The sequence below is a fragment of the Phacochoerus africanus genome, chromosome 1 (assembly GCF_016906955.1).
Source record: "Phacochoerus africanus isolate WHEZ1 chromosome 1, ROS_Pafr_v1, whole genome shotgun sequence".
Classification (NCBI taxonomy): Eukaryota; Metazoa; Chordata; class Mammalia; order Artiodactyla; family Suidae; genus Phacochoerus; species Phacochoerus africanus.
Window position 1 is genome coordinate 171,269,643 of NC_062544.1, and position 25,519 is coordinate 171,295,161.

General features: G+C 45.4%; 1 protein-coding gene across 1 annotated transcript; it reads right to left on the bottom strand.

The window, feature by feature from the left end:
* Positions 1-867: 867 nt before the first annotated feature.
* On the bottom strand, positions 868-20,713 carry SIAH2 (siah E3 ubiquitin protein ligase 2). Its single transcript, XM_047784662.1, has 2 exons — positions 19,780-20,713; positions 868-1,486 (listed from the first exon to the last, which is right to left on the bottom strand). Exons 1-2 carry the CDS (start codon positions 20,194-20,196, stop codon positions 929-931), a joined length of 975 nt encoding a protein of 324 aa, XP_047640618.1. The 5' UTR covers positions 20,197-20,713; the 3' UTR covers positions 868-928.
* Between the last annotated feature and the right edge of the window lie 4,806 nt (positions 20,714-25,519).

A 25,519-nucleotide genomic window follows, 5' to 3' on the forward strand; every position in this document is an offset into this window, starting at 1 on the left:
AGCAAGCATACGACACTGGTTATAAAGCTTTTCTCTCTACTGATCTAGTCTTTCCCACTATCTAGGTCAAGGAGGGCCTCTGAGGGAAGCCACGTGTAAACAGGTCATCTGTATTAGTGACGAGCAAAAACTAACTCTATGAGAACGATCAACAGCCATCCAGCTCACTTTCCTAGGCAGTCCACCCCCACACAAGAGGGTGACCAGATCTCAGGAGTGTATTCCTGAGAATCTGTGGTTCTAGTTTTAATTTGGGGTTGGGGGATGGGGTGGATGAAACAGTAGAAAGACAAATAGTATCAGTAGAGGGCAATCATAAAGCACCTTTAAAGTCTGGACCCTCTCCCACAGCTGAACCCAGGAATTCTCAAACTTTACTGTTGAAAAGAATCCCCTGATGAGACTGTTAACGTCATAGGCTCCCCACCCTCATGTTTCAGATGAGCACTCCAGGTGATTCCACGGCATACTGAGGAGCCATCCAGTTTGAGAAACACTGTTCAAAACACATGAAAACCATTCCTCCCCCTGAAACACAAGGTAAAAGTTAAGGAATCAACTGACAGTCACTGTGCTTTTGTCACCTCGGAGGGACCAACAGAAGGAGGCAGGCAGGAAAGCACCTCCAATTCCTAACATACTGGTCTAGAGCAGCCTGAGCAACCTGTCAGGTGCCATTCAGGAAGTAAAATCGAATAATAAAGTTGATTTTTTTTTTTGAGCATGGAGCGGCCTCCAAATGACTAACAGGCCAACCTCATCCATCCCAGTTTAATGAACTTTTGTTGGGCCAACGCCAGACGGGAAGCTGCTGTTCGAACAGAACATGGGATAACTGTGGGTCTTGACTTGTGACGACATAGCGAATAAAACATCTATAAAAACCTTTATTAACCATAGAGTGTTCTGCCCACATCATTTCGGTGCATCACGGACAACAGGTAGAAATAGTCACATTGATTCCAAGGTTCCCATTATCTGCAAAAAGATGCGCTATGGCTGTGTCGAACACCAGGCAGTCGCTGTTCATGATGGCTGCGGACACGCCGTCGTGGATGGAGCGCGGCGTGGCCTCCCAGGTCAGTCTCCTCCGGTTCCCGTTCAACTCCAGTCTGTAGGCGAAGTTCTCGGCCTGCTTGCGGGTGCCAATGAGCAGGACGATGGCAAAGAACTGCTGGTGGCCCTCGTACTTCTCCTGTTTCTCCAGCACCAGCATGAAGTGATGGCCGAAACATGACTGCATCATAACCCAGTCCACGGCCCCCGGCAGGTTAATGTCTGTGGCCAGAAAGACGATGTCTTCCCCCTGGAGGGTGGTGATGCTCTTGTGGGCGTGCATGAGATGGGACATCACGGCTTCCAGGGACCCCTGCCACTTGCAGGAAGCGCCAGGACAAGGGCAGGAGTAGGGACGGTATTCACAGATGTCTTCGTGTTCTGGTTTCTCCGTGTGGTGCAAGGTCAGGGAACAGCCCGTGGTGGCATACTGCGTGGACAGAAAGAATCACAGTGAGACACTGGGCCTTCTCAACCTCTAAGCGCACTCAGGCGTCTGAGACTTACACTGTATTCTTATTTCAGCTGTTTTTGCTCCAGATGAGTTAAATACTGATGACTTAAAAGTCTCAGCACCTCTTCATCATCAGTACTGCCCTGCATACAATCAGGGGAACATCTCGAACCAGCAGTGAACTGCATGTCCTGCCCCTGTTCCCACATTGTTAAAAACGAGAACTCAAGGGCTCTTACCATAAATGTCTCAAACAAGATTGTGGGACTAGCCCTGGGAAACCTGGCATTCCCCTCATCTGTGAATTTAAAGATTTTTAAAAAATTTAGAATTGCTTAGGGGTAAGGACAAAGAATATATGTTATCTCCAGACCCATTTTTACCTACAGATAACTTTTGCAGATGGTATAATTCTTCTCCGTTGTCCCTGCCCACTTCTTCCTGGCTCAGACTGTGACTGGCATGCAGGCTAGGCGTCCCTGTGGTTCCCTGCTCTTGCTGTTGGAGTGACCAGCAAGTGACAGAAGAGGGCTGGAGACCCCTCACATTGCTGGAAGTATGACCTCACCTTCTTCACCTTTTACCATCCCCCCCAGGGGGGGCTTCGAACTTACTTTGTGGGAGTTGTTGGGGGGGGGGGAATCACCTCCAAGAGTTCCTTAACTAAGTCAGGAGACCACTGGTCAATTTGGTCCCAGCCAGTGGGGTTAAAATGAGAAGGGCCTCAGCCTCCTCTCAGAGTCTGCTACACTTTCCCCAGGCCCGTTCCTCAAGTTCATGTGTGCATCTTCATGATCAGGTATGTCACGTCCCCATGACAGGCCTGGGAGGAAGGGGAACTAAAGTGGGTCCTGGAGGGGGTGCTTGTCCTAGACGGGTATTCTGACACAATCAGTCCACCCCTTGAACCCTGCCTTAATAGGGTGGGAACAAAACCATTTTCTCCCTTGCATTTCGGATGACATTCCTGGTGGATAAGTCAGATCCATCATGAGAAAAGACCACGCCAAAAGGAATTAGACTTCTACACCCAATCTTCACCAGAATGACCATGTTAATTCCTAGATACCGGATGGAGAATCAGCCCACAAGTAGACACCTGCCCAGAGTATTGTGCTGTTGTTATGTCAGGAATAAGGAAACATGAATGACCTTTTCAGGTAAAACTAGAAGGCAGCTTCATCCCCCTTGAGCCCAGGATGGGGGGTACACTGCCTGGGTTCCCCACCCGGGCTCCCTGATCCCCGGTTGAGACATGAAGACCCCAAGCAAGGGCAGGGCCATGCTGTTTTTTTCTAAAGATGCTATGGCCATTGCTAAAAAACAAAACAAACCCTGCAGCTGTTTTTACTCCTCCCTAGCCTGCCTTTGGGAATATACCCCTTCTAAACTTGAAGTAGGTCAACTTCTAATCTTTACAGTTGAATCATCACTAGCAACAAGCTGGCCCTGAGCAACCTCTCCTTACAAGACCCTAAGCTGTAGTCCTTGAGCAGATACCCAGCTGCGAAGGCTGTCACCACCTTGATGGAGATGAACCTCCCCTAATAAGGAAGAAGAGGGTGGCTTAAAGAGGGAACTGCAGCTCATCCCTCCTCCATGCCTAAAGTGAATTATAATGGTCTTCAGTAGAAATTGGCAGAAATGGTTCACTGTTAGTTACTTTGCCCACAGGAATTGCTTATTCATCTTTCAAGACCATGGACTAACTTTAAGAGCATGGATATAAAAAACTGAATCAGAAGAAGAAACAAATTTATTTATTCACATGTTTACAGTCTGTGTTCCTAACAGTGTAAGCACCCACCCCCCACCCCCGCAAGAAAACCAAATCTCTATTAACTGTGTTTTAAATCTTGGGTGAGGCTTGGAACACGGAGCCTTCTGATGTTCTTCTGTGAGTGACAGGTTAGGCATTTCTGCCGAGTGTTTAAAAACACACATCCACACAATAAAAATAGCAAGAATTAGCCCAGAGCCTGGCAGATTCCCTGGGTGAATAAATAAGCCCTCAATATTTGGATCTGAAGACCTTTCAGGATGGGCTGTTTACCATGGCTGCCCAGGAATAATTCCAGGAACGAAATGAACTTTGGCACAGAGTGTACAGAAAAGTACCACCTGCTCCTCTTCCCCAACCCAAAGCCCCAAACCACTCCACGTTCACCAAGTTAGATGTACAGTAAATATTTATTATCTAGCAATCATTTTAGAACTTTTTCTTGTGTAACTCAGGAATATTTATATTCTGAATTACTGGTTTGTCTTACAAGTCAAACACTCTCCCTTCAACCCAAATATAGAGAACAGGGGACCCTCTCTCAATTACAGAAAAAGAGAAGGTATTACTGAGCATCTGTGTGACAATGACCTCATGAAAAAAGGTCTTGCTACAGCCTCTACTAACTTAAATATAATTTTAAAGTGTTATGTGCTAACTCTGATTTTTCTAAACAAGGTGAACTTTAATGCCAATCTATTCCTTCTCTTTTCAGTCACGGGTGAGAGAGTGTCTTCATGACCACTGCACCACTGTTAAGATGACTGGGTTGGAGATGATCTCTAACAGAAAAGATTTAAACTTGAAACGTGTGCACTCACATGTGCATGCGTGCGCACACACACACACACGCACGCACTCTGGTGCCACACTTCATACTTGGAATAGTTGCCATTGTTCTGGAATCATGGTCTTGTCACCTACATTAAGGGCACTCCTCCAGGGAGCAGAGGGTCTGTGAATTCCCCGAGACTGTCTAGGTGCCTCTGAGGAGCAAACCCTAATTGCGCTGGTCCCTGGGCTTGTGTATTCCTGATAAGCTCCAAGGGTTTCTAAGGGCCACCTGCCTCTGTAGCACAGACCCCCATGCTGTCTGCCGTTACAGGGGCCATACCAGGCAGCAACCGACAGCTCAGATACATCAGAAATACAGGTGACTTTGCAAAGGAAGACTGGGGAAAGGGCGACAGGTGATTTCAGAGTGAGGACAGGTTTGAGGAAGAAGGGGTAAGGGAAGCTACACTGTGGATGAAGCACGTTGCGGATGGAGTGATTCCATCCAGTTCCAACACAGGGTGAGTGGAGCCAGCAATGGGGTTTTATAAAGCCTAAATAAATGAGAAGGCAGGTCTAGGTTCTGTCAGGGACATCCCTGACCATTTATTTTGTTTTGGGGGTTTCTCTCTAGCAGCACTATTTACAAAGACCAGCTGAATCTTGGTTTAGGGGGCTGTGCTGGGCATTGGAAGGTGTTGAGCATCATCCCTGGCCTTGACCCACTAGCCAGTAGCAGCCCCTCCCCACCTCCCATGCTGTGACAACCAGAAATGTCACCAGGCACGGCCAAATGTCTCCTGGATGGCAACATCACCCCAGGTGAGAACCAATGACCTCAGTGAGTGACAAGACCTGGCTGGGCAGCCACACTTGCAGCTGTGAGCAAGGGCTGCACCAGGAAGTGGGTCGGCTGGTCAGTGCCCCGCCCAATGGGCACTACCCAGGGCAGCTCAGGGAGGCCAACCCTGACACACAGCTAGACCTTGATGGTTTGCAAGGTGTGGAGGAAGGCTGGGGCACTGGGTCCACCCGTTTCACGGACCGACTGACTCATTTTGGCCACGTGGTCATTTGTGGCCACACAAGGTCAGAGTCCTGTGCTGCTGTTTCTCTGCTCACAACAACTTAGGAGTCAGACAAAGAACCAATCTTTTGAAAAAAAAAAACAAAAAACAATTTCCATCTGCCTTGATCCCCCTCAGCCCTCAATCCAAGACACATACAAAACCCAGGGGTCCACAGATGTACCACTTCTGGAAGCGGGTTCGCACATGAACTTCTTCCTTGGTTTGCAAGGAAAAAAACAGCCCTGACAGCAGCTCTCCCTAAGGAATGGGGCGGCAGCACCTTACAAACAAGTAACCAGTAATTAGGCCCTCCCAGCCTTCTCTAGCATCTGGCAAGAAAGTCCTAAGGTTTCACTTCTCACAATCTGGCTGGGGCCTGCCCATCAAACAGAGGGTTCAAAAGATGCCCACTTTCCTGGAGATGCCCTGTTCTTTGCTGTGCACTCTCTTTCCTGAGATGAAGCACCTGGGCTGCTTTGCAAAGGGCTGCCTGCGTCCTGAGACATGTCCAAGGTTATAAATGAGATTTCTCCACTGGGAAATAGCTGCTCAACCCCCCTTGGGGCTGAGGTGGGATTTGCTTTAAGTAAAGCTCTTTAAGGGAGGGGTGGGGGCAGGGGAGACACGACCACACACAGGAGCCCAAAGCTAAAGAGGAATGTATGGGCGGGGGAGATTGCCCAGCAGAGTGAGAAACAAAGCCATGTTGAAATAACACTTCTGACCTCTCTTTAGAAACTTTTCACGTTGCAATGGCTCAAAAGTCCTTGTGCAAACATGTTCTGCTGTGAAAAGGCAATGTGTGACCCGGTGCCTCATTATGAAGTCTTTGCAGAAAGGAGTAAACAGTGCCAATTCTTTTCCCGGATATGGAGTTTGAAGGTTGTTTTATTTAAGCTGGAATTTAGACAAGGTTTTACCCTTTTTGGCAGAGAAACCCCCGACACACAAATACACATGACAAGGTACGTCAAAATCATAGTCAAACACTAGACACCTGTTATTTACCTAAGAAACACAGACATTATATTTGTTTATGGAATGGGTATATTATGAGTTCTTAGCCTGGGTGCCAGTGAAGGACATGGATCCTGTGACGGGTTTAGAACAAGTCTTTTAACCTGTTTAATTAAATTTGAGTCCACGCAATTCAGGAACGACCTGCTCATCACCAACAATCAACAGTCCAGGACAATGGAGGCGCCAGGAACAGAAGCAGGTCCCCTCCTGGGACTGAGGTAACCGCCCTGCCTCCACCTGCTTACCTCCTAGGAAACAGAGAAGTGTATTAGCAAAATACCTGCCAGCACCTCAAAGGAGAAGGTCTCCGGAAAAACAAAGCACAGTAGATATTTTGTTGTTGATGCTTATAAACTTTTGAATCAAATCCAAGAAACAACCTTCACTTGGAGTAAGCAAAAGCAAACTGCACTTTCTTTCCATCTAAATATGCTGTAATCATCACAGAATGCACAATGATGGCCAAATGCAGTGTATGACCCTGGAACGAGAAACCAAAATTGCTAGAAAGGGCATTACTGGAACCACGACTGAAATTTGAATATGACTATGGATTAGATAAGAATATCTACTGCATATCACATTTCCTGATTTTGATAACCATATTATAATTACATAAGAAAGTGTCCTTGTTTTTAGGAGAAACATGGTGAGGTATATAGGGGTAAAAGGGCAGGATGCCTGTAATGTATATATATAAATTGAGAGAGCACAAAAGATAAAGCGAGTAGGGCAAGAAGGAAATAACTGGTGAGTCTGGATAAGGGTATATGTGGAGGTTTTTTTTGGTACTATTATTGTAAGAGTATAGATCTGAAATCATGTAAAAATAAAAACATTAAAGAACCCAGGACTAAGCATATTTATCTCCATGGGTCAGAGAGTCCTTTGGCAGAGTTGGTTGAATGAATTAAATTTTATCATATTAATGTTTTTTTTTAAATATATACTATTAATTTCATATCTACATGTAAATGCAAAAAATTCATAGTTTCCCTTTTACCAGAAGCTCTTGGGAGTCATTTTAGTGAACCAATACAATTCGGCAGTGAAGACACCAATTGTTATAATTCCCAGCACTTTTTTTGGCTCCCTAAGAAGAGAAGCCCATTGCTCCTCTGATCCTTCTAAAGGTTTGTGAGCACCTGACAAATCTATGGCCCTGGACTGTAGTTTCCATTCTCTCTCTCTCTTTTTTTTTTTTTAAGGGCCATACCTGTGGCACATGGAGGTTCCCAGGCTACGGGGTCAAATCAGAGCTGCAGGTGCCGGCCTATGCCACAGCCACAGCAACTCAAGATCTGAGTCTGTGACCTGCACCACAGCTCATGGACATGTCAGATCCTTAACCCACTGAGCGAAGCCAGGGATTGAACCCTCGTCCTTAATGGATACCAATCAGGTTTGTTAACCACTAAGCCACGACAAGAACTACTAGTTTCCAGTTTCATTATCCACCACCCCCAGTGGTCTGAAGGAAACTCCTACTCGATTCCAGACCACATCTGAAAGAGAAATTCCTGGAGTGAAACTTACCCACACCCCTTTCTTATACAGGCAAACCCCTTTTAGCGCTGGGGAGGTGACCCTGGGGATGGAATCAGAGTTGCACGAGTTCAACAAGAAGGGTGGATTCCTGGCAGTAAAACTTACATGTGGTCAGCAGACAATAAGGTTTGAAGTCTACCTTCTCAATATTCTTTAGACTCTTTCAAATGCAAGCTGGAGCTCGACCTAGTCTAGACCCACACTGCAGTAAAACTTACATTTTAACCAGCAGTTACACTTCAGTTTTACCACTTTCCAAAAGGACTTCCAGCAATCCAAACTAGCTCTTTTGTGACTAAGCATGTTTTTAGCTGCCCCCCCCCCCCCAATATCACTAACTGCTCACAGGTTATTTTCCAACTAATTTATGGGCCTATGAATTTTGTTCATTGATTTAATGATTTATTGCCTGCTTCCTGTCCACCCTATACTTGTTGGTAAATGAATAAATATTAGGTTTATCTGCAGAGGATGATGGTTCTCCACCATGTTTACATTATTTTAATGTAAGTCTTAAAATAGAATTAAAAAAAAATCAAGAGACCTTGAGATCACGTAAGGAAAACTGTATTTTAGACTTCAGACGCTGTAGGTTTGTTCTCAAATTTTTGACAAAGGCACTTCCCATTATTTATATAAATTATTTGGGTGGGAGTGTTTATAGCTTTTCTGAAATCTTATATAGATGGGGAAACATGATGCTACTGTCATTTTGACAGTTATATGTCCCTCTTGTTTAAGATGTGTTTACAACTGGTGGTTGAGTAGCTGTGATTTGAATCCAAGTACCAGCATATGGAAGTTCCCAGGCTAGTGACCTTGGATTGAGCCTACCTACCATGTCGCCTCTGAGTGAGTCTATAAAACTACCTTTAGCTCAGCCCTTGACTATTATTAACAGTAGAGAAGTTCAGAGTTAGGCAATAGAAGAAAGTGAAATTTCTTGTGGCTTAAATGCAATACTCACCTTGTCTCTGTCTAGCATCCTTCCTCTAAGAACTTTAGCGGATTTTACTTAAATGGTAAATTCCTCACTTCTGCTATGAGATAGTGCAAAGACATAATTATCAAGCTACAGTGCAGCCAACAGTTTCGCTGATGATGAGAAAACAGTGTCACTCAGTCGAACAGTGGTCAGGCTAAGAAAATAGTGACATTTAACGTTATAAAAGTTTCTTCTGGAGAAATTAAAATCTTGGGTCAAAAATTTTTCCTTCTTTGGAATTCCCATTGTGACTCAGCAGGTTGAGAATCCAACCTAGTTTCTATAAGGATGTGGGTTCAATCCCTGGCCTCGCTCAGTGGGTTAAAGATCTGGCATTGCCACAAGCTGAGGCTTAGGTTGCAGATGCGGCTTGGATCTGGCGTTGCCATGGGTGTGGTGTAGGCTGGCAGCTGTAGCTCTAATTCAGTCCCTAGCCTGGGAACTTCCATATGCTGCAGGTGCAGCCCTAAAAAGAAAAAAAAAGAAGTTTTTCCTTTTTGCCTATGAAAACTCCATGTGACTTGGTGGGAAGATGCTGGTGCCATTATCATTGCAGTCATCTAAGAACATCCTGCTCTTGGAGAGGGGTGTGTGTGTGCATTTGGCCTTACAAGGCTCCTTGGGCTGGCAGGGTATTCCTTCCTTCCTTTTTCTTTCTTTCTCTTTCTCTTGTCATGTCCATGGCATGAGGAAGTTCACCAGCCAGGGAATGAACCCAAGCCACAGCTGTGACCCGAGCTGTTGCAGTGGCAAAGCTGGATCCTTAACCCTCTGTGCCATAAAGGAACTCCAAGGGATTACTTTATAATCTCAAAAATGTTAAAGTTGACTTTTCACCAAGTACACTTCTCATCTGACCATAGCTTGACCTAGCAGGCAACTAACCCCACACTGTCTTGGAGAACCAGTTTTGTAAGATCTCTTAGGAGTCTCTATTCAAGCAAATGAAAGCACCTTAAAGTAGGAGCTGAGGTTGGAGGCTTTATACCACACCACCAGGGCCTTGACCAGCCTTTCTCAATACACCTGTCCTGTTTTGTGCCAGGCTCCTACCTGCATAACCACATTTACTGCCCTGCCTACCCTTCAAACAGGGCTACATCCCTTAGGATGCTTTACTTCTCAACAAAAGCGACTGAATTCACAAGAAGACTGAACTGGTAGGGTTGCCCACTTAAGCAAAGGAAAATACAAGTAGCCTGGTATGTCCCAGGCAATATTTGGGGTATACTTATACCAAAAAAATAAAAATAAAAAAAATAAAAAATTACTTCTCTGCAAATTTAACTGGGCATCCTGTATTTTACCTGGCAGCTCTGATAAGAGGCCCCTTTTAGTACCATGGCCATCCCTCCCAAAGCCGTTACGTGAGCTTGGGATGGGAAGGATGGGAAGCGGGGTGCCTGTTTCTCAGCAGGGTGGAGAGGGTAGCAGAAAAGGCGGGAGGTTGAGGTGGAAAAGACACTGTGAAATTACTAGGTGCATTCTGGAGTTTCTGCTCCCCAAACTTACAAACTTTGGGCAAATCTCTTGGGGGGGGGTGTGTGCTGTGTCCTATTTCCTTTACAAAAGAATTAGGAGGATAACATGAGATAAAATACACAGTTCAGGCCAAATAAATGACTTTCTCTGCAAGCACTGGCTTCCTACACAACCTCATCAGGATCTTCCATCCCTTCCTTCTCCCTGGGTACACTGATGCTCATCCTTTTTTTATTTTGTTTAAAATCGAAGTATAGTTGGTTTACAATGTCATCTTAGTTTCAATTGTGCAGCACAGTGATTCAGTTATACACATATATATATTTTTTTCTTTTTTTAGGTTATTTTCCCTTACAGGTTATTACAAAATATTGAGTATAGTTCCCCGTGCTATGTAGTAGGTCCTTGTTGGTTATCTATTTTATATATAGTAGTGTGTATATGTTAATCCCAAACTCTTTATTTACCCCTCCCCCCACCACTCATCCTTCTTAATGCAGCTTAACCACCACCACCAAGGGAGGTCTCTGGATTCCTCTGTTCCTACTACTTCAGAAGGACTCTGCTGGAACATCTATCTCTAGAGTTAGAGTTTCAGAAGGATGAGGTGAGAAGGGAGGCACTGGCTGGCTAGGTAGATGGTTTGTAGGAAAAGAAGGCTTGGGGCTGCAGGAGATTCTGAGGCAAGGATGGGTCTGATGAAAAGTTAGTGGATCATCAGGAGGAACCATCTCTGGCCTGAGGTTACATCAGGGAGGAAAAGCAGGCAGTAGCATTAAGAGAAGCAAAATGATAACATCCATTGCTGGAGATGCTGGAGAAAAATGGGCACTTGATTGTCAATGATTCTAAGTGAGAGCCATTAGGCTGTAACATCAAAAACTTCTGACTTCTGCACATACCCTTTGGCCCTACTATTTAACTTCTAGGAATTTGTCATTAGGGAATAATTATTTTCTTATGCACAGGGGTGTAGTTATAGCAGTACATTTTTAAACACTGTCAGAAAACAGAATGATTTAAATGACCACAAACAGGAGTTTGATTAACTCTGACACATTCATAACCAATGTTATGTTCCATAACATTCTAGAGTTATGGAATTGTAATACTATGCACTCATTAAATAAGACCTTAAAGACTATTTATCAATGTGGAAAAGCAGTCACAATGTGTTAGATGAAAAAATAGATTATGAAACAGTGTGGGGATTTCCCATCTTACCTGTTTTTTTTTTAAAGAAATATTTTAAAAGTTCCGTCACTGAAAAACCAAGGCTAGGGCCAACTTACCCAGCTCTATGAAAACCATATAAGATTAGAACCAGGGAAGAGAAGCTCGGTGAGAGAATTGATGGGAGAAAATAAGATTTTTCTTTTCCTTTTATTTATTTTTATTTTTTAGTGAAGTATAGTTAATTTACAATGTGTTAGTTTCAGGTATACAGCAAAGTGATTCAGTTACATATATATCAGATATACATTCAGATATGTATGTATTTACTTTTTCAGATTTTCCCTTATAGATTATTATAAAATATTGAATATAGTTCCTTGTGCTATACAGTAGGTCCTTGTTATTGATCTATTTTATATATAGTAGTGTGTATATGTATATAATCCCAACCTCCTAATTTACCCCTCCCCTGCCCTTCCCCTTTGGTAACCTTAAATTTGTTTTCTATGTCCATGAGTCTTTTTGTTTTGTAAATAAGCTCATTTGTATCTTAATAAAGTATCTGTAACTAAACCTTAGGAGCTTTATACAAGTAGCTCCTCAAAGAGACTGCCTTAGTCTGTTCAGGCTGCTATAACAGAATGCTACAGACTAGGTAGCTTATACACAACAGAAGTTTATTCCTTACAGCTCTGAGGCTGGGAAGGCCAAGACCAAGGCCCCAGCAGATTCCGTGCACGATGAGGGTCCATTACCCGCTTCACAGACAGCTGTCTTCTCACTGTGTTCTCACATGGCAGAAGGGGTGAAGGAGCTCTCTGGGGTCTCCTTTATCAAGGGCATGAATCCCATTCTGTTTTTTTTTTTTTTTTTTTGGTATGATCTTTCTTCTTTTTTTCTTTTTAAAGTATATGCCTGGACCTAACCTCAAACTCTGGCCATTTGCTCATTTGCTTTCTGTTAGTTTCTAGCTGTGCAAATTTATTTGGTGTTTACTGTGTGCTGGGGCTGTGCTGGGCACTTTGCCAGAGTTATTACCACGTTTGATCCTCACGACAACCCAATCATCACCCCATTTTACCTATGAGCCTTGGAGGCTTGGAGAGTCACCAGCCAGTCACAGCGGGGACAGAGTAAGAGATAGCCTTGGGATGGGGGGAAGGGAGGAGTGACTCAAAGACACTACTACCATCATTGATTCAAAGTTTTAAAATATAGAGCCCAGGTCCACACACACATGTACCTTCCATCCATCTCTATGGTGTTTGTGGCTGAAAATTGGGAAGTGGGTGTCTCACAGATACCATATAGTCTAAAAATCACTACAATAAAAACTTTACCCAACTGGAAAGGAGAATCACAGTTTGCCAATTTGTAAGAGACTGCTGGAAAAAGATGGATATATGGGGGCAAAGTTGCTAAAATTCTGCTGGAGAATTTTCTTTCTTTTTTTTTTTTAGGGCCGCACCTGTGGCATATGTAAGTTCCCAGGCTAGGGTTCGAATTGGAGCTGCAGCTGCCAGCCTACACCACAGCCACAGCAACATGGGATTGGAGCTGCATCTGTGACCTACACCACAGCTCATGGCAAAGCCAGATCCTTAACTCACTGAGCAAGGCTGGGGATCAAACACACATCCTCATGGATACTAGTTCGGTTCGTTACCATCGAGCCACAGAGGGAACACCTGCTAGAGAAATTTCAGTCTCTCTCATAAGCCTTAGAAAGTATACTCAGGTTTGGAGTTCCCGTCATGGCTCAGCGGTTAATGAACCTGACTAGCATCCATGAGGATGTGGGTTTGATCCCCAGCCTTGCTCAGTGGGTTAAGGATCCGGCATTGCCGTGAGCTGTGGTGTAGGTCAAAGATGGGGCTCTGGTCCAGCTGTTGTTGTGGCTCTGGCATGGGCCAATGGCTACACTCTGATTGGGTCCCTAGCCTGGGAACCTCCATATGCCTTGGGTGCGGCCCAAAAAGCACCCCCCCCCCAAAAAAAAAGTACACTCAGGTTTAATGTAAGAACACACTGGGTCAGGAGGACTTTTTGCTTTCTAATTTTCCTTTTCAGGATGTCCAAAGTGAAAGCACGTTGCTAGTGGCCCAGGTCTGGTCTGCTCTGCATGACTCAGCAGCAATACCTAATGGCCCTGAATGCTGGTGTTCACTTGGGCAAATGTACACCTACTATGTGCTCTTTTCAAGGAATGAGGACCTTATGGGTGTGAGAAGTGCCCCTGTTCACAATTTTGTCAGATGTGCAACTCTGCCTCTTAAGATATTTTATATTGAGGTCTTAGTGACAGTCATATGGATATAGTGCTTTATAAGGGGTTTCAAAGAAAGGGCGAATCTAATCCAATACTTTATAGGCCAGACCTGGTTTACCTTTTGATTCTCCTCCATTCTGGTTGTACTACAGATCAACTTTCAATGACAATGATTTAAAAAAAAAAATCTGTGAAAAATCCTGGGCCAACCCTACGCAGAATCAGCATGAAACTTTAGTATCTTTCCTAGCCTTCTGGTGCTTCTCGTCTTGATTTTCACACTCCAAGGCTGTCCACTTTGTTCTTGAGAATCTTGAGTCTCACCATAAATGCTGGCGGACCCCGGTGTTTCCCAGCACAGGCTTTTACGAGCCAAGCTGGTCAACTTCAGCAGGAGTGAGGATGGCAGGGACAATTTCCAAAATAAATGATTTTACCTTAGGGAAATTTTTGAGGTTGAGGAGAGCTCCTGGAAATGGTTTGACACATGGGTTATCCCCTCAGACTTTTAGGCGATTGATCACCCATCACCTAGCAACCACGCTCATCTCACCTATCTTCCATTTGATTGGGTAAAGCAGAAGCCCTCTCCAGCACTTCTAATTTGATTGAGAACAACCACCAGCGAGGGGTTATCTCTGTTCTTTTCTAACCTGATGAACAAGCAGGCTCAAGGAAGTAGTGACTGGACTGAGGTCATACAAAACCAAGATTAGAACTCTGTTCTCTCTCCCGCCTAGCGCCCTTCTCCCTTGGACAGCTAACTAAATTCCAAAATTTTAGGGCAACAAAAGATCCTTGGAATATTACTCAGCTATTAAAAAAGAATGAAATAATGCCATTTGCAGCAACATGGATGGACTCAGAGATTATCATACTAAGCAAAGTTTAGAAAAAGAAAGGCAAATACCATATGATATCACTTCTATGTGGAATCTAAAATGTGACACAAATCTATAAAACAGAAACAGACTTAGAGACATAGAGAACATGTTTGTGGCTGCCAAGGGGGAGAGGAGTGAGGCGGACAGGATTGGGAATTTGGGATTAGCAGATGCAAACTATTAACATGTAAGATGGATAAACAACAAGGTCCTACAGGGAATCATATTCAGTATCCTGTGATATACCATAATGGAAAATAATATAAAAAATTGACATGTGTATAACCGAGCCACTTTGCTATACAGCAAAAACTGACACAACACTGTAAGTCAACTATACTCCAATAAATTTTTTTTGTTAGTAGATGCAAACTATTGCATTTGGAGTGGATAAGCAATGAGATCCTGCTGTATAGCACAGGGAACTATATCTAGTCACTTCTGATGGAACATGATGGAGGATAGTGAGAAAAAAGAATGTATATATATGGCTGGTTCACTTTGCTGTACAAATTGACAGAAATTGACAGAACAGTAAATCAACTCTAGTAGAAAAAATAAAAACCTAAGAAAAAAATTTTTTAAAAAGATCCTTGGTATAACACTTTAGTCCAACTCTCTCTTTTAAAAGCACTCAAAAAAGTGTCTTTAAGTGCAAAGAAATAGACTGACTTACACAAAGTCAAACATCCAGTCACTAGGACAACAGTTCTGGTCTCCCAAAGGCCAGAATGTTAGTATTCTCCCTGCCAAAACAAAGATGAAAAGAGAATAAGCTTTAACAGTTGGGACCTATCAGAGTTCCAAAGTTCACGTATGCTCAGAGTTAAATGAGAACTTCCAGGCTCAATGGATGCTTTCTGAAAGAACCAGATCAGAGGGTACATACACACTGGCAGCTGGAATTTGGTCTGCAGAAACGGTTGGCTTGCCCTGCAAGTGCTATTTTTACATTTGAATGTGGCCAATGTTAAAAAAAAAAAAATGAGATATTTAACATTCAAAAAATCCAGGTTTCTGGCTTTTCTTGAAAAAAAAAAAAAAATCTAAAGGTCTGGCATGGCTGCATCTACTATTGCACCTCTACCAATCAGCCAGCACTGTGCAAGAGTTGCCCTCTTTGGAGGTGGCATGTGTTGTCCAATTCCCAGCCATTTCCATGGCCCCTGAGGTCATCCAAACCCTGAGGTCACATGACAGATGCCTCTCTCCCTTGCATTATTTGTCCCTGCTGGTATTTAGAGTTTGTCCCCCTTGGACTGGATGAATCCATAGCGAGGAGCTTTTGCCTTTCACTTGGGTTATCTGACTTGTTTGTTTTTTAAGGAATACAAACAACATTGTCACAACCCAAATGCGGGGAAGACTAATCTGTCTGAGGCTTTCTAGTTCAATAATTATTTGGAGATAATGCTGCTAGAAACTTGTCTGTAGAGTAGACAAAGAGTGGAAAGAAAATGTCTCAAGAGTGTAAGTGGGCTGGAGTGTTTGAGCTTTGCCCAGCTGTGGAAAGAAATATGTGGCTGATATTAAACACGCTGCTGAGTGGGGGCACAAATGTGTCAGCCTTCACTTCTCCTTCTACACCCGGGCCCCCCTGAGGTGGTGGGGGGTTTGAGATAAGGGAACAGGATGTCAAAACCCCTTAGGTGTGGAACAAGACATAGAATGGACTAAAAATACTACAGGGGGAAGAGAGCACTCTGATAGATCCTTTTTTTTTCAAAGGAGACCTGGGCTAACAGTGCACTCGGTACCCTCTAGCCAAGGTGCTGGCAGCACTCTAGCCTTTAATTATGTGACCTCACACCTACGGAAGGAAGCCATTTGGCAACACATCCATTCTGGGGTCAAATGAAGCATAAGCAGTGCAGAGCTGTGATGAAATCCCCCCAAATATGAGGTTTGTAGGCCCCACCCCTCATCTTCTCACCCACAAGCCCTACAGAATTCCTGCCAAAGAATTTTAGAGCGAGCATGAATGCTGTCTCATTGGGATGTGTCCATCCAGTGAACTCAGGCAGTTGGATGATCTCGTTACTGGTATCAACCCCAAGTTATGATCTGGGGCCTTGGAGTGTAACCTCAGATTGAAAATCCCTACGTAGTGAGAAGTACAAAGGGTGTGTGCCTACGGGATGTGGGTTTATATGCCAGCCCATGGTGTGATCTTGACAAGTCATTTAACATGTAGCCTTTCCACAGGCACTTGTTTCCTCACCTGAGAGAAAGAAAGGCAAACTTATGAAAGGTGACCTACTCAAAGTAGCTGGCAGGCAGAGGGCCTCACCAAGCATTCTGCACAGCCTCCTTTCTTTTCCTGGAATGCCAGAAGCTACAGGTCCTTAGAAGTGGAGCAGTCCAGTCCCCTCATTACTGATGAGAAAATCAAGGCCCCCCGAGGGTGTCTCTCAGGCATACAGTGGCAGCACCAGGCAACTCCTGACATCTGGCTTCTGGTGTTTCACCCAATGTGGGTTTTCTCACATGAGCTAGCCCATGAGAGAGACTCTGAGCAGGTAGGGACAGTGACAAGGCAGTCCCTATGATTTCCAGGACAAGTGTGGGCCAAAGGTCTGGCTAAGCAGACCTGTTTTGCCTAAGTTGCCAAAGGCCTCACCCCTGAAATTGCTCTCAGCCTTCCCAACTAACATATCTTGGTTACTTGCTGGCCCTCTGTATACATCCAGGTTTGGTTTATCCAAGCTAACTGGCTAAGCTATAGCCAGTCGGGATTACTATCTATGGTCTGGATTACTGATCAACCAAAGCTGAGGCAGGCATACTTCAGCTTTATAAATCTCATACATGCAAAAGTGACCCCTCCCCACCAGGTCACTTTCTAAGCTTGGTTCCTGGTCTGTAAGGGGATGGTTGACCTTGTTTAATTTCAGCTGCCAAGTGTCGGCTTCATCCAACTGCAGTCTGACAGAATGGGAACTTTAAAAATCACTGACAGGTACGGAAACGCTGGGTACCCTTGATTCCCAAGAGAACTCTTCTTCCAGAGAGACTTTATTAGCGTGTTACATGTTAGGAAAGAATGGATGCTTCAGTAGGTACCAGAATTCTGGATCCTGAAAGTGAAATTTCACACTTAACACAGCATGTAGTAACTGTCTCCTTCCCTTTCTCTTGGGAGAAACAGTGTTCTTATGATATTGCTTTAAAAAAAAAAATTAGGGGAGTTCCTGTTGTGACTGAGCGGGTTAAGAACCTTACATAAGTCTTTCTGAGGATGCCGGTTTGATTCCTGGCCTCACTCAGTGGGTTAAGGATCCGGGGTTGCCGTAAGCTGCATCACAGATGCAGTTCGGCTGCTGCTGTGGCTGTGGTGTAGGCCAGCAACTGCAGTTCTGATTTGACCTCCAGCCTGGGAACTTCCATATGCGGCAGGTGCGGCCCTAAAAAGCAAAAAATAAAAAAAATAAAAATATTAGGGATAGCTGAATCAAATGCTCATTTGTGAACTATAATTCATCTAAAGGCATTTCTTCTCTTGGCCACTGAAGGTTCAGGGAAAAGTGAAGGGTGGAGAAGATGGCTCCCCAGAAACCCTGTGGGGCATCCCCCCACCTCCTCACCCAGCCCCTACAATATAGTTCAAACCTCAAATTCAAACCTCTTATGTCACCTATCACCAAATCTTCTCATGATCACTAGGTTCCCACGTTTTCATGACCCTAAGAAAATTCTACAACTATTTTGTCTAAATTTCATGACAAACTACTACTAGACTGGGGAATTAGTAAACATTACATGAGGAGTGGTTGAAAGCAGAATAATTTATTAAGGCTGATGAAAAACCCCAAACATGGATTCAGACCCTTATTTGAATATGCTATTTTAAACTTGACTTGTGGCAGGGCACAGACCAAATTAAATCACTCATTTTACTGACTTAAGTCCCAGCCTTCAGTTCTCTGGTGGATTATTTTTAATTTAAAAATAAGCTCTTGTCCTATAAAAGTAAGCATCACCAAGGAGAAACGCAATACAGCCTGAATGGCCCAAGAGGCAGAGTGCTCACTTTTACAAACAAACAAACAAACCCTCAAAAGTATTAACGACATTAAGTTTAGAAGAAGAATTTTATGGTCAACATTCTACATTATAATGAGGTAATATAGATAGGTATTTCTCTGAAATGGCTCCTGAAGATTTTTAAGTAACAAGACATTACCATATGACCACACAATGCTGTATTATACAGCCATCTAAAATACAGTGAGGTAGAGCTGTGTTTCAGACATAGAAAAACACGATGATACGAAGTTAAGACAGCAAGTTGAAGAAGCCATTTTTGGAGAAACACTTATGTCTGTGTGTGCATATATAAACCTTCCCACACTGACATCTAGGGTTCTAGGGTTCTATATTCAGCTGCGGAGAGTATATTTATATATGGTTAGAAAAAGCCTATGAAGATGCACACTAAACCTGACACTGGTGGGAGAGGAGGTGAGAGGTCTTGGTCTTTCACTTGTTTTTTCTTGTCTTAGTAGTTGGCTTTTTCTTTTTTTTTTTTCAAGAGCATGGATAACTTTTTAAACTGAATAAAAAATAAACCAATGGTCTTTAAAGAACTGTAACAGCTCCTGAATGCCCTTCCTGTTAAATTCCTGATCAACTCTTGTTTTCACCCCTTAGTAAAAAACAAAACAAAACACAAAACTCTGCAGTCCTTGGAAGGCTAGGAGAGAGAAAGGCATGGCTTAGAGGGTTTTCTTATTGTTGGAGGAAAACAGGCTATAGGTACCCTTTTTTTAGCCTCACTCCGGAGGGCTCCCACGTGTCAGGGGTATGCAAAAGGCTCCCATGTGTCAGGGGTGCGCAAAACCATGCAGGAGGAATCTAGTACCACTCCTTCCAAGGCCAGTGCTAGTAAAGGGTGCGTTTAGTTTACCCTTTTCCCCTTCTTCAATCCCTCACAGATGGTCAGCTTCCCGATCCAAGTTTTACTTGAGCGGCCCAGCTCTACCAAGCACACCCAAGTACACGTCTGCAGAGTACGCAGGCTCCCGGTGGGAGAGCTGTGATGTGTTCGAACAGCGATCGCGTGCCAGTTAGGCTGGGGTCTGTGATCGGGCAGCTGTCACCCCAAAGCTACTCCCAAAGTGGACAGCTGGGCATGGGGGAGGGTGGACAAGGTGTAAACTTTTTTTGTTGTTGTTGTTAAAATAAGAGAGATGCCGCCTGCCTCCCAGCGCCTGCGAGTGGTTTGGAGGATAAGGGAGTTTCAGGTCGCCGGGAAAAGTGCGCAGCTGGCACCTGGGCTTACCTTGCAGGGAAACAGGACTGCCGAGGCCACCTTCTCCATAGCCAGGTTCCTGATGCTGGGCGTCAGGGCGCCCCTGCACGTCGGGCAGCAGCTCAACTTCTGGCGGCATTGGTTACACACCAGGTGCCCGGCCTGGCACTGCAGGATTGGGGGCAAGACATAGTCAAAGCAGACCGGGCACTCAAAGAGCGAGGTCAGCTCGTGGTGCTGCGGGGACACCGGGCCAGCCCCGCCGCCGCCTCCGGGGCCCGAGATCACCGCCGCCGCGGCGGGCACCGCGGACGAGCCGGGGCCCGCAGCCGAGATGGTGGCGGCGGCCGGGGGCGCAGCCGGGGACGGAGCGTGCTGGGGCTGCGGCGGCGGCTGCTTGTTGCAGGGTTTGTTAGCGCTGGGGCCGGTGGAGGACGGGCGGCTCATCGCGCTCTGAACCAACCATGGAACTGCGGGCGCCTGCCTGCCGCGGGGCCGCCGGGGTCAAGGCGGTGCGCGCCCCGCGGGCGGCGGGCTCCGGGGCAACGCCACCGCGCCCAGCCGAGGACCAAGCAGCGAAGACAGTCGGCGCCGGGCAGGCGGGGGGCTGGACCACGCCGACGATCTCTGCGGCCCCGGGAGCTCCGAACTCCCCTCCGCACCCCCAGACTCCTCCTCCCCGCTGCGTCGTGGCCCCAAAGCCGAGCTGTACGCAGAACCTCGGCCCACCCGCTACCGGAGCAGCAGCTGACGCAAGCCCCGGGGGCGCGCGCGGACGTGACGCCTGGACACGTGTGAGGCCGCCCAGGCGCGCGGGGACTGGCGGAGCCACCCTGCGCTGGGGCGCCGGCTCCGCCCGACTCCAGCTGGCAGCGCCGGGGGCCTCCTAGCGCGGGCGCTTCCTGCCAGGGCTGCCGGCCCGGCCCGCGCCAGTGAGCATGCCCGACTCGCCGCCGCCGCCGCGCGGGGTCTGCCTTTCCGGGTTGCGGAGGGGGCCGCCCTTCGGAAAGGCGTCGCTGAAGTCCTTTGGCCACACCCCGGGGAGACAAGCTGACGCGTCCCGCGGGCGCAAACCAGAAGGGCAACTTTAGGCGGGGCGGGGGCTTGAGTGGTGGGCGGGGCGGGACGCGGGCGTCCTTGGACTGGTCGGAAAAAAACGAGAGGTTATGCTTTCCCGGGTTGAGTCAGCAGAGAGCTGAGAAGGCGTGCGGCGCCGCCAACCTGGCACTTAGGATGGAGCTCTGGGTCGAGACGCGGAGCTTTAGGCATGGAGCAGGACAAGGGGCTTGGATCAGGTCTGCAGCGGCGCAGGATCTAGCGCTGGGCGCTTAAGGATGTGTTTGAGCCACTTCTTGGTCCTGCTGCCTAAGGCGGGGAGGAGGTAAACTATTCCTGTTGTCATCTGACCTGCCGAAGCCTTCGTTGAATTCAAAGCATCTGACTTGCTGGCAGGCCCGGGAGGCAGGCAGTTCGTGGTCAGTGTTTGCTAAAAAGAGAGTTCGAGATCGCCAGATTCTAGGAGTGCCAGAAATGTGGCTTGGGTCTTGAAACACGCGACGACAGTGGGTGACCCTCCAATACAACACAGCCTCATCTTTGAGACCCCTCGGAAGTGCACAACTTTGATGCAAGATGTGGGTACTCGTTTTGCACGCCAAGCCGAAGCCTTAGAGAAGGGTGGTAGCCTGGAGGGAACCACGAGTTAATGTGTACTGAGTTAAATTGCTTTTCTGCTTACTTCGAGCCCCTGACCTTGGAACTGGGGGAAGGGGCTACGTAGCTGGGAATCAGGCGATTCCTTGCAGGAGAGACAGTGGTAAGGAACAACAGTCAGGCCTGGGTGAAGAGCGGTGCCCTCCGCTTACCATCTGTGTGACTTTGGACAAGTTCTTTATTTCTCTGCGTCTCAATTTCCTTATTTGAAAAAGTGGAATAAAAACAGTACCTCTCTAGGAGTCCCTGCAGTGGCACACTGGGTTAAGAATTCCGCTGCAGTGGCTCCCGTGGCTGCGGAGGTGTATGTTTGGTTCCGGTGGGGCAGTGGGTTAAAGGATCTTGTATTGTCCTGCTGCATCCTAGGTCGCAGCTGTAGCTCGGACTCAGTCCCTGGCATAGCATAAAGGATGCAAGGGTGCAACGACAGAAAAAAAAAAAAAAATCACCTACAGCCACCGTAAACAAAAACAAAACAAAACTCCAGTGCCTGTCTTATAAGTGGGGTGGTGAGGTTTAAATGAGTTTGACTTATGCCAAGAAACTGGCCCATCATAAGCACGGCTTAAACGTTAGCTGTTATTATTTTAAAATGTTATTAGTGAATTTTACCATTAGTAAATATTAGTGAATAAAACTTGTCCAAGAAATACTCTATTAGAGCCCAGAAGAAAGTTTAATCTTATACAGGGTATCTAGAAAGCCTACATGCTTGAATTGGTGGAATTGATCTAAATCATGAAAAAAATTAATAGATGTGATGTCATTCAATCATTCAGTAGATGTTTCCCAAGCATTTATTATGTACCAACCACTGTTTGGGCTCTGAGAATGGTTCTCCTTCAGTCTCATTTCTAGTAAGGGAGCAATGCCAATAACCAAACACTTTTGGAAGATTTCAGAAAAATAGGTGCCATGGGGTGGGGATGAAGGCATTGTAGCAGCAGCTAAAGCAAGATGCACTGGGGCTTGGTTAGGGGGGCAGTGGGGATGGTGCATGGGAGTCTCAGTTGGCCTGATAAGACCTTTATCTCAGTGACAAGGAGTAACCCCTGTAGGTATTTGAAAAGTGCTGTAAGGTGGTGGCTGAATCTGGGTTTTTGGAAGGATGCTCCAGGGGAATACAAAATAATAATAACTGATATTTATTGAGTGCTCACTGTGTATGGGGCATGACTGGTTCAAAGGACTTTGCTGGGTACTATTGTTATCTCCATGTTATAGTTGAAGAAAATGAGACTCAGGGAGATTAATTTGCTCAAGATCATACAGCTGATCATATTAGAAAAGCTCCAGAGCCCTCCTTCTTAACTACTAATCTGTATCCCTTTCAATTATACCTGACTCCTACTTATTATCTGGTTAAGGAGTTAAGATTAGCACACTCAACACAGTTTAGAAAACATAAACACTGTTATAAGCACTGAATTTTGTGGGTACATTTTGCATAAATTATTTCCTTAGCTGGCAGTGACAAGAAAACATGTAATCGCATTCTGTTTATTCCATTTTTTACCTTTTATAGCTTAAAGGATGCAAGAGTGACAATGACAGAAAAGAAATCACCTATGGTTTCACTTTTGTTGTAGAAAATATATTTTCCACTTTTATGTATTTATTATTTATTTATTTTTGCTTTTTAGGGCCACACCTGTGACAAGTGGAAGTTCCCAGGCTATGGGTTGAATCTAGATCTTCAGCTGCTGGACCTACACCACAGCCATATCAACATGGGATCTAAGCTGCATCTGCGACATACACCACAGCTCATAGCAATACTGGATCCTTAACCCACTGAGCGAGGCCAGGGATTGAACCTACGTCCTCATAGACACTAGTTGGGTTTGTTTCTGCTTAGCTACAATGAGAACTCCAGTATTTTCCACTTTTATTTTTTAAATTTTTTATTTTTTTGTCTTTTTGTCTTTTTAGGGCCACACCCGCAGCATGCGGAGGTTCCCAGGCTAGGAGTCCAACTGGAGTTGTAGCCGCCAGCCTACATCAGAGCCACAGCAACGGGGGATCCAAGCCAGTCTGTGACCTACACCACAGCTCACAGCAATGCCAGATCCTTGGCCCACTGAGCGAGGCCAGGGATCGAACCCGCAACCTCATGGTTCCTAGTCAGATTCATTTCTACTCCGCCACGACGGGAACTCCTTTTCCACTTTTAATTTAAAACTCAAGCAAGTGAAATTTATTACCAGAATTTATTTTCTTTCTCTCCACCCCTGGCTCCCATTCACAGCTTTTATAAGCTCACTGGAGAAGCAGGGTCCCTACCCTTTCCATATTGACATGAGTTTTCAGTGTTCCATCGAGCTAGGCCCTGGTTGTTTAGAAAGAAATTTGTTTTTGGAGGTGTGGAAACAAAAAAGAGGAAAAGCAGTTCTCTGCAGGAAGAATTTGGTTTATTTTTCTAAGAATACAACTAACCCATCCACTCTTACCCTGGCAGATGCCTTCCATGGTATGGAGACATTTCTTCTTGCTTCCTCCTTCACATCATTGTGCTCCTGATTAAGTTGACCAGGGTAATTAAAAAATAAAATCTCTGGGCAGGTGCTGAGGATGAGTGGGATGAGAGTAGATAGGCCTGCTGGTTGACCCATATCACCGACCTCCTCAGGCTGCCAGGCTGGCCTTTGTAGTCCTCTTTCCTTCTTCATCTTTCCTTGAGGCTTTTGAATCAGACAAAGGTGGCCTTTGCAGACTGGGCACTGTGAACTAGAGTGCTCTATCGGGAGGGCACATGTGCTGAGCTGTGTTTGTTTGCCCTTGGGAGTTGCTGCTGTTGCTGGGTGACTTTGTGGCCTGGGGAGGACACGGGGGAAGGTCCAACCTTTTGTTGTTGTCTGCTTCATGGCCCATTTATCCCATCTGCTAGATGACACACTCGCTTCCTCCCTCCCACCTCCCCACTAATCTGGTATTGCACAAAAGGGACTTGTGTGAAGCAGAACACTGCTCCTCAATTCATCAACCCTCTGAACTACCCTTTAGTTAGTTCAGACTAGGGCAGCCCTCCTTTCCTTAAAATACCAGGGTGGATCTTGTTTTGAAAAACTCACAGGTAGCCCCTAATCTCACTAAGCTGCTGAGCACAGTGAGAAATGCTCCAGCTATGCAGACAAGCTCTCCCTCTCCTTTCTGTAACTTATAAATTGTGCGGTATTGCAAATTGAGCAACTTCTGCAATCAGGCAAATGGTGTGCCTTTTCAGAACGAAGTGTGGTCGGTTTTTTTCTGTTTAGATTTAGGGATGACTCAGGAGTGTATTGGAGCTTGCTGTGTGGAAACTTCTGATAAGGGGAAAGCTTGTGGGAAATTTAGAAGTGACTGTGAGGTCCCTTTGCTAATTATGGTAGGAACTTTAGAAAGTACTTTTGTTTCTGGGGTAATTTCCATGTGCTCAAACTTCTTTTGAGTAATTATGGGTCATTTGAGGCAGGTCTTTCCTGAACAAACACTGTGGACTTAGTAAACTTAGTAAACTAATGGTATGTTAGTTTTAGGTGTCCGCACAGAGTAGGTTATGCATTTGCATTATTTTTGTACTTATACTTAGCTAATATTTCTCTAGTGTTCACCATGTGTCAGGTACTGTTCTTGGCACTTTACATATTCTTTTAATTCTTTTACACTTTACATACTCTTTTATTCTCATCATGTCTCCTATAAGGTAGATGTTTACAAATGACAAAACTGAAGTACAGAGAGGCCAAGTTACTTGTAGTAAGTAGCTTTTAAGATGACTCCAATGGGAGTTCCCTGGTGGTGTAGCATGTTAAGGATCTGGTGGTGTCACTGTAGTGGGTTTGATCTCTGGCCAGGGAACTTCCCCATGCCTTGGATGCCTTGGGTGTGGCCAAAACTAAATGACTCCAAAGATCCCTCTTCCTGTTGTCTTCTTCCAGTATAATTCTGCCCCCTTCAAGTCAGAGCCTGACATGCTGATTTATTTTTTATTAGAGTACAGTTGATTTATAATGTTATGTTAGTTTTAGGTGTACAGCAAAGTGATTCAGTTACACACACACATATATATTCTTTTTCG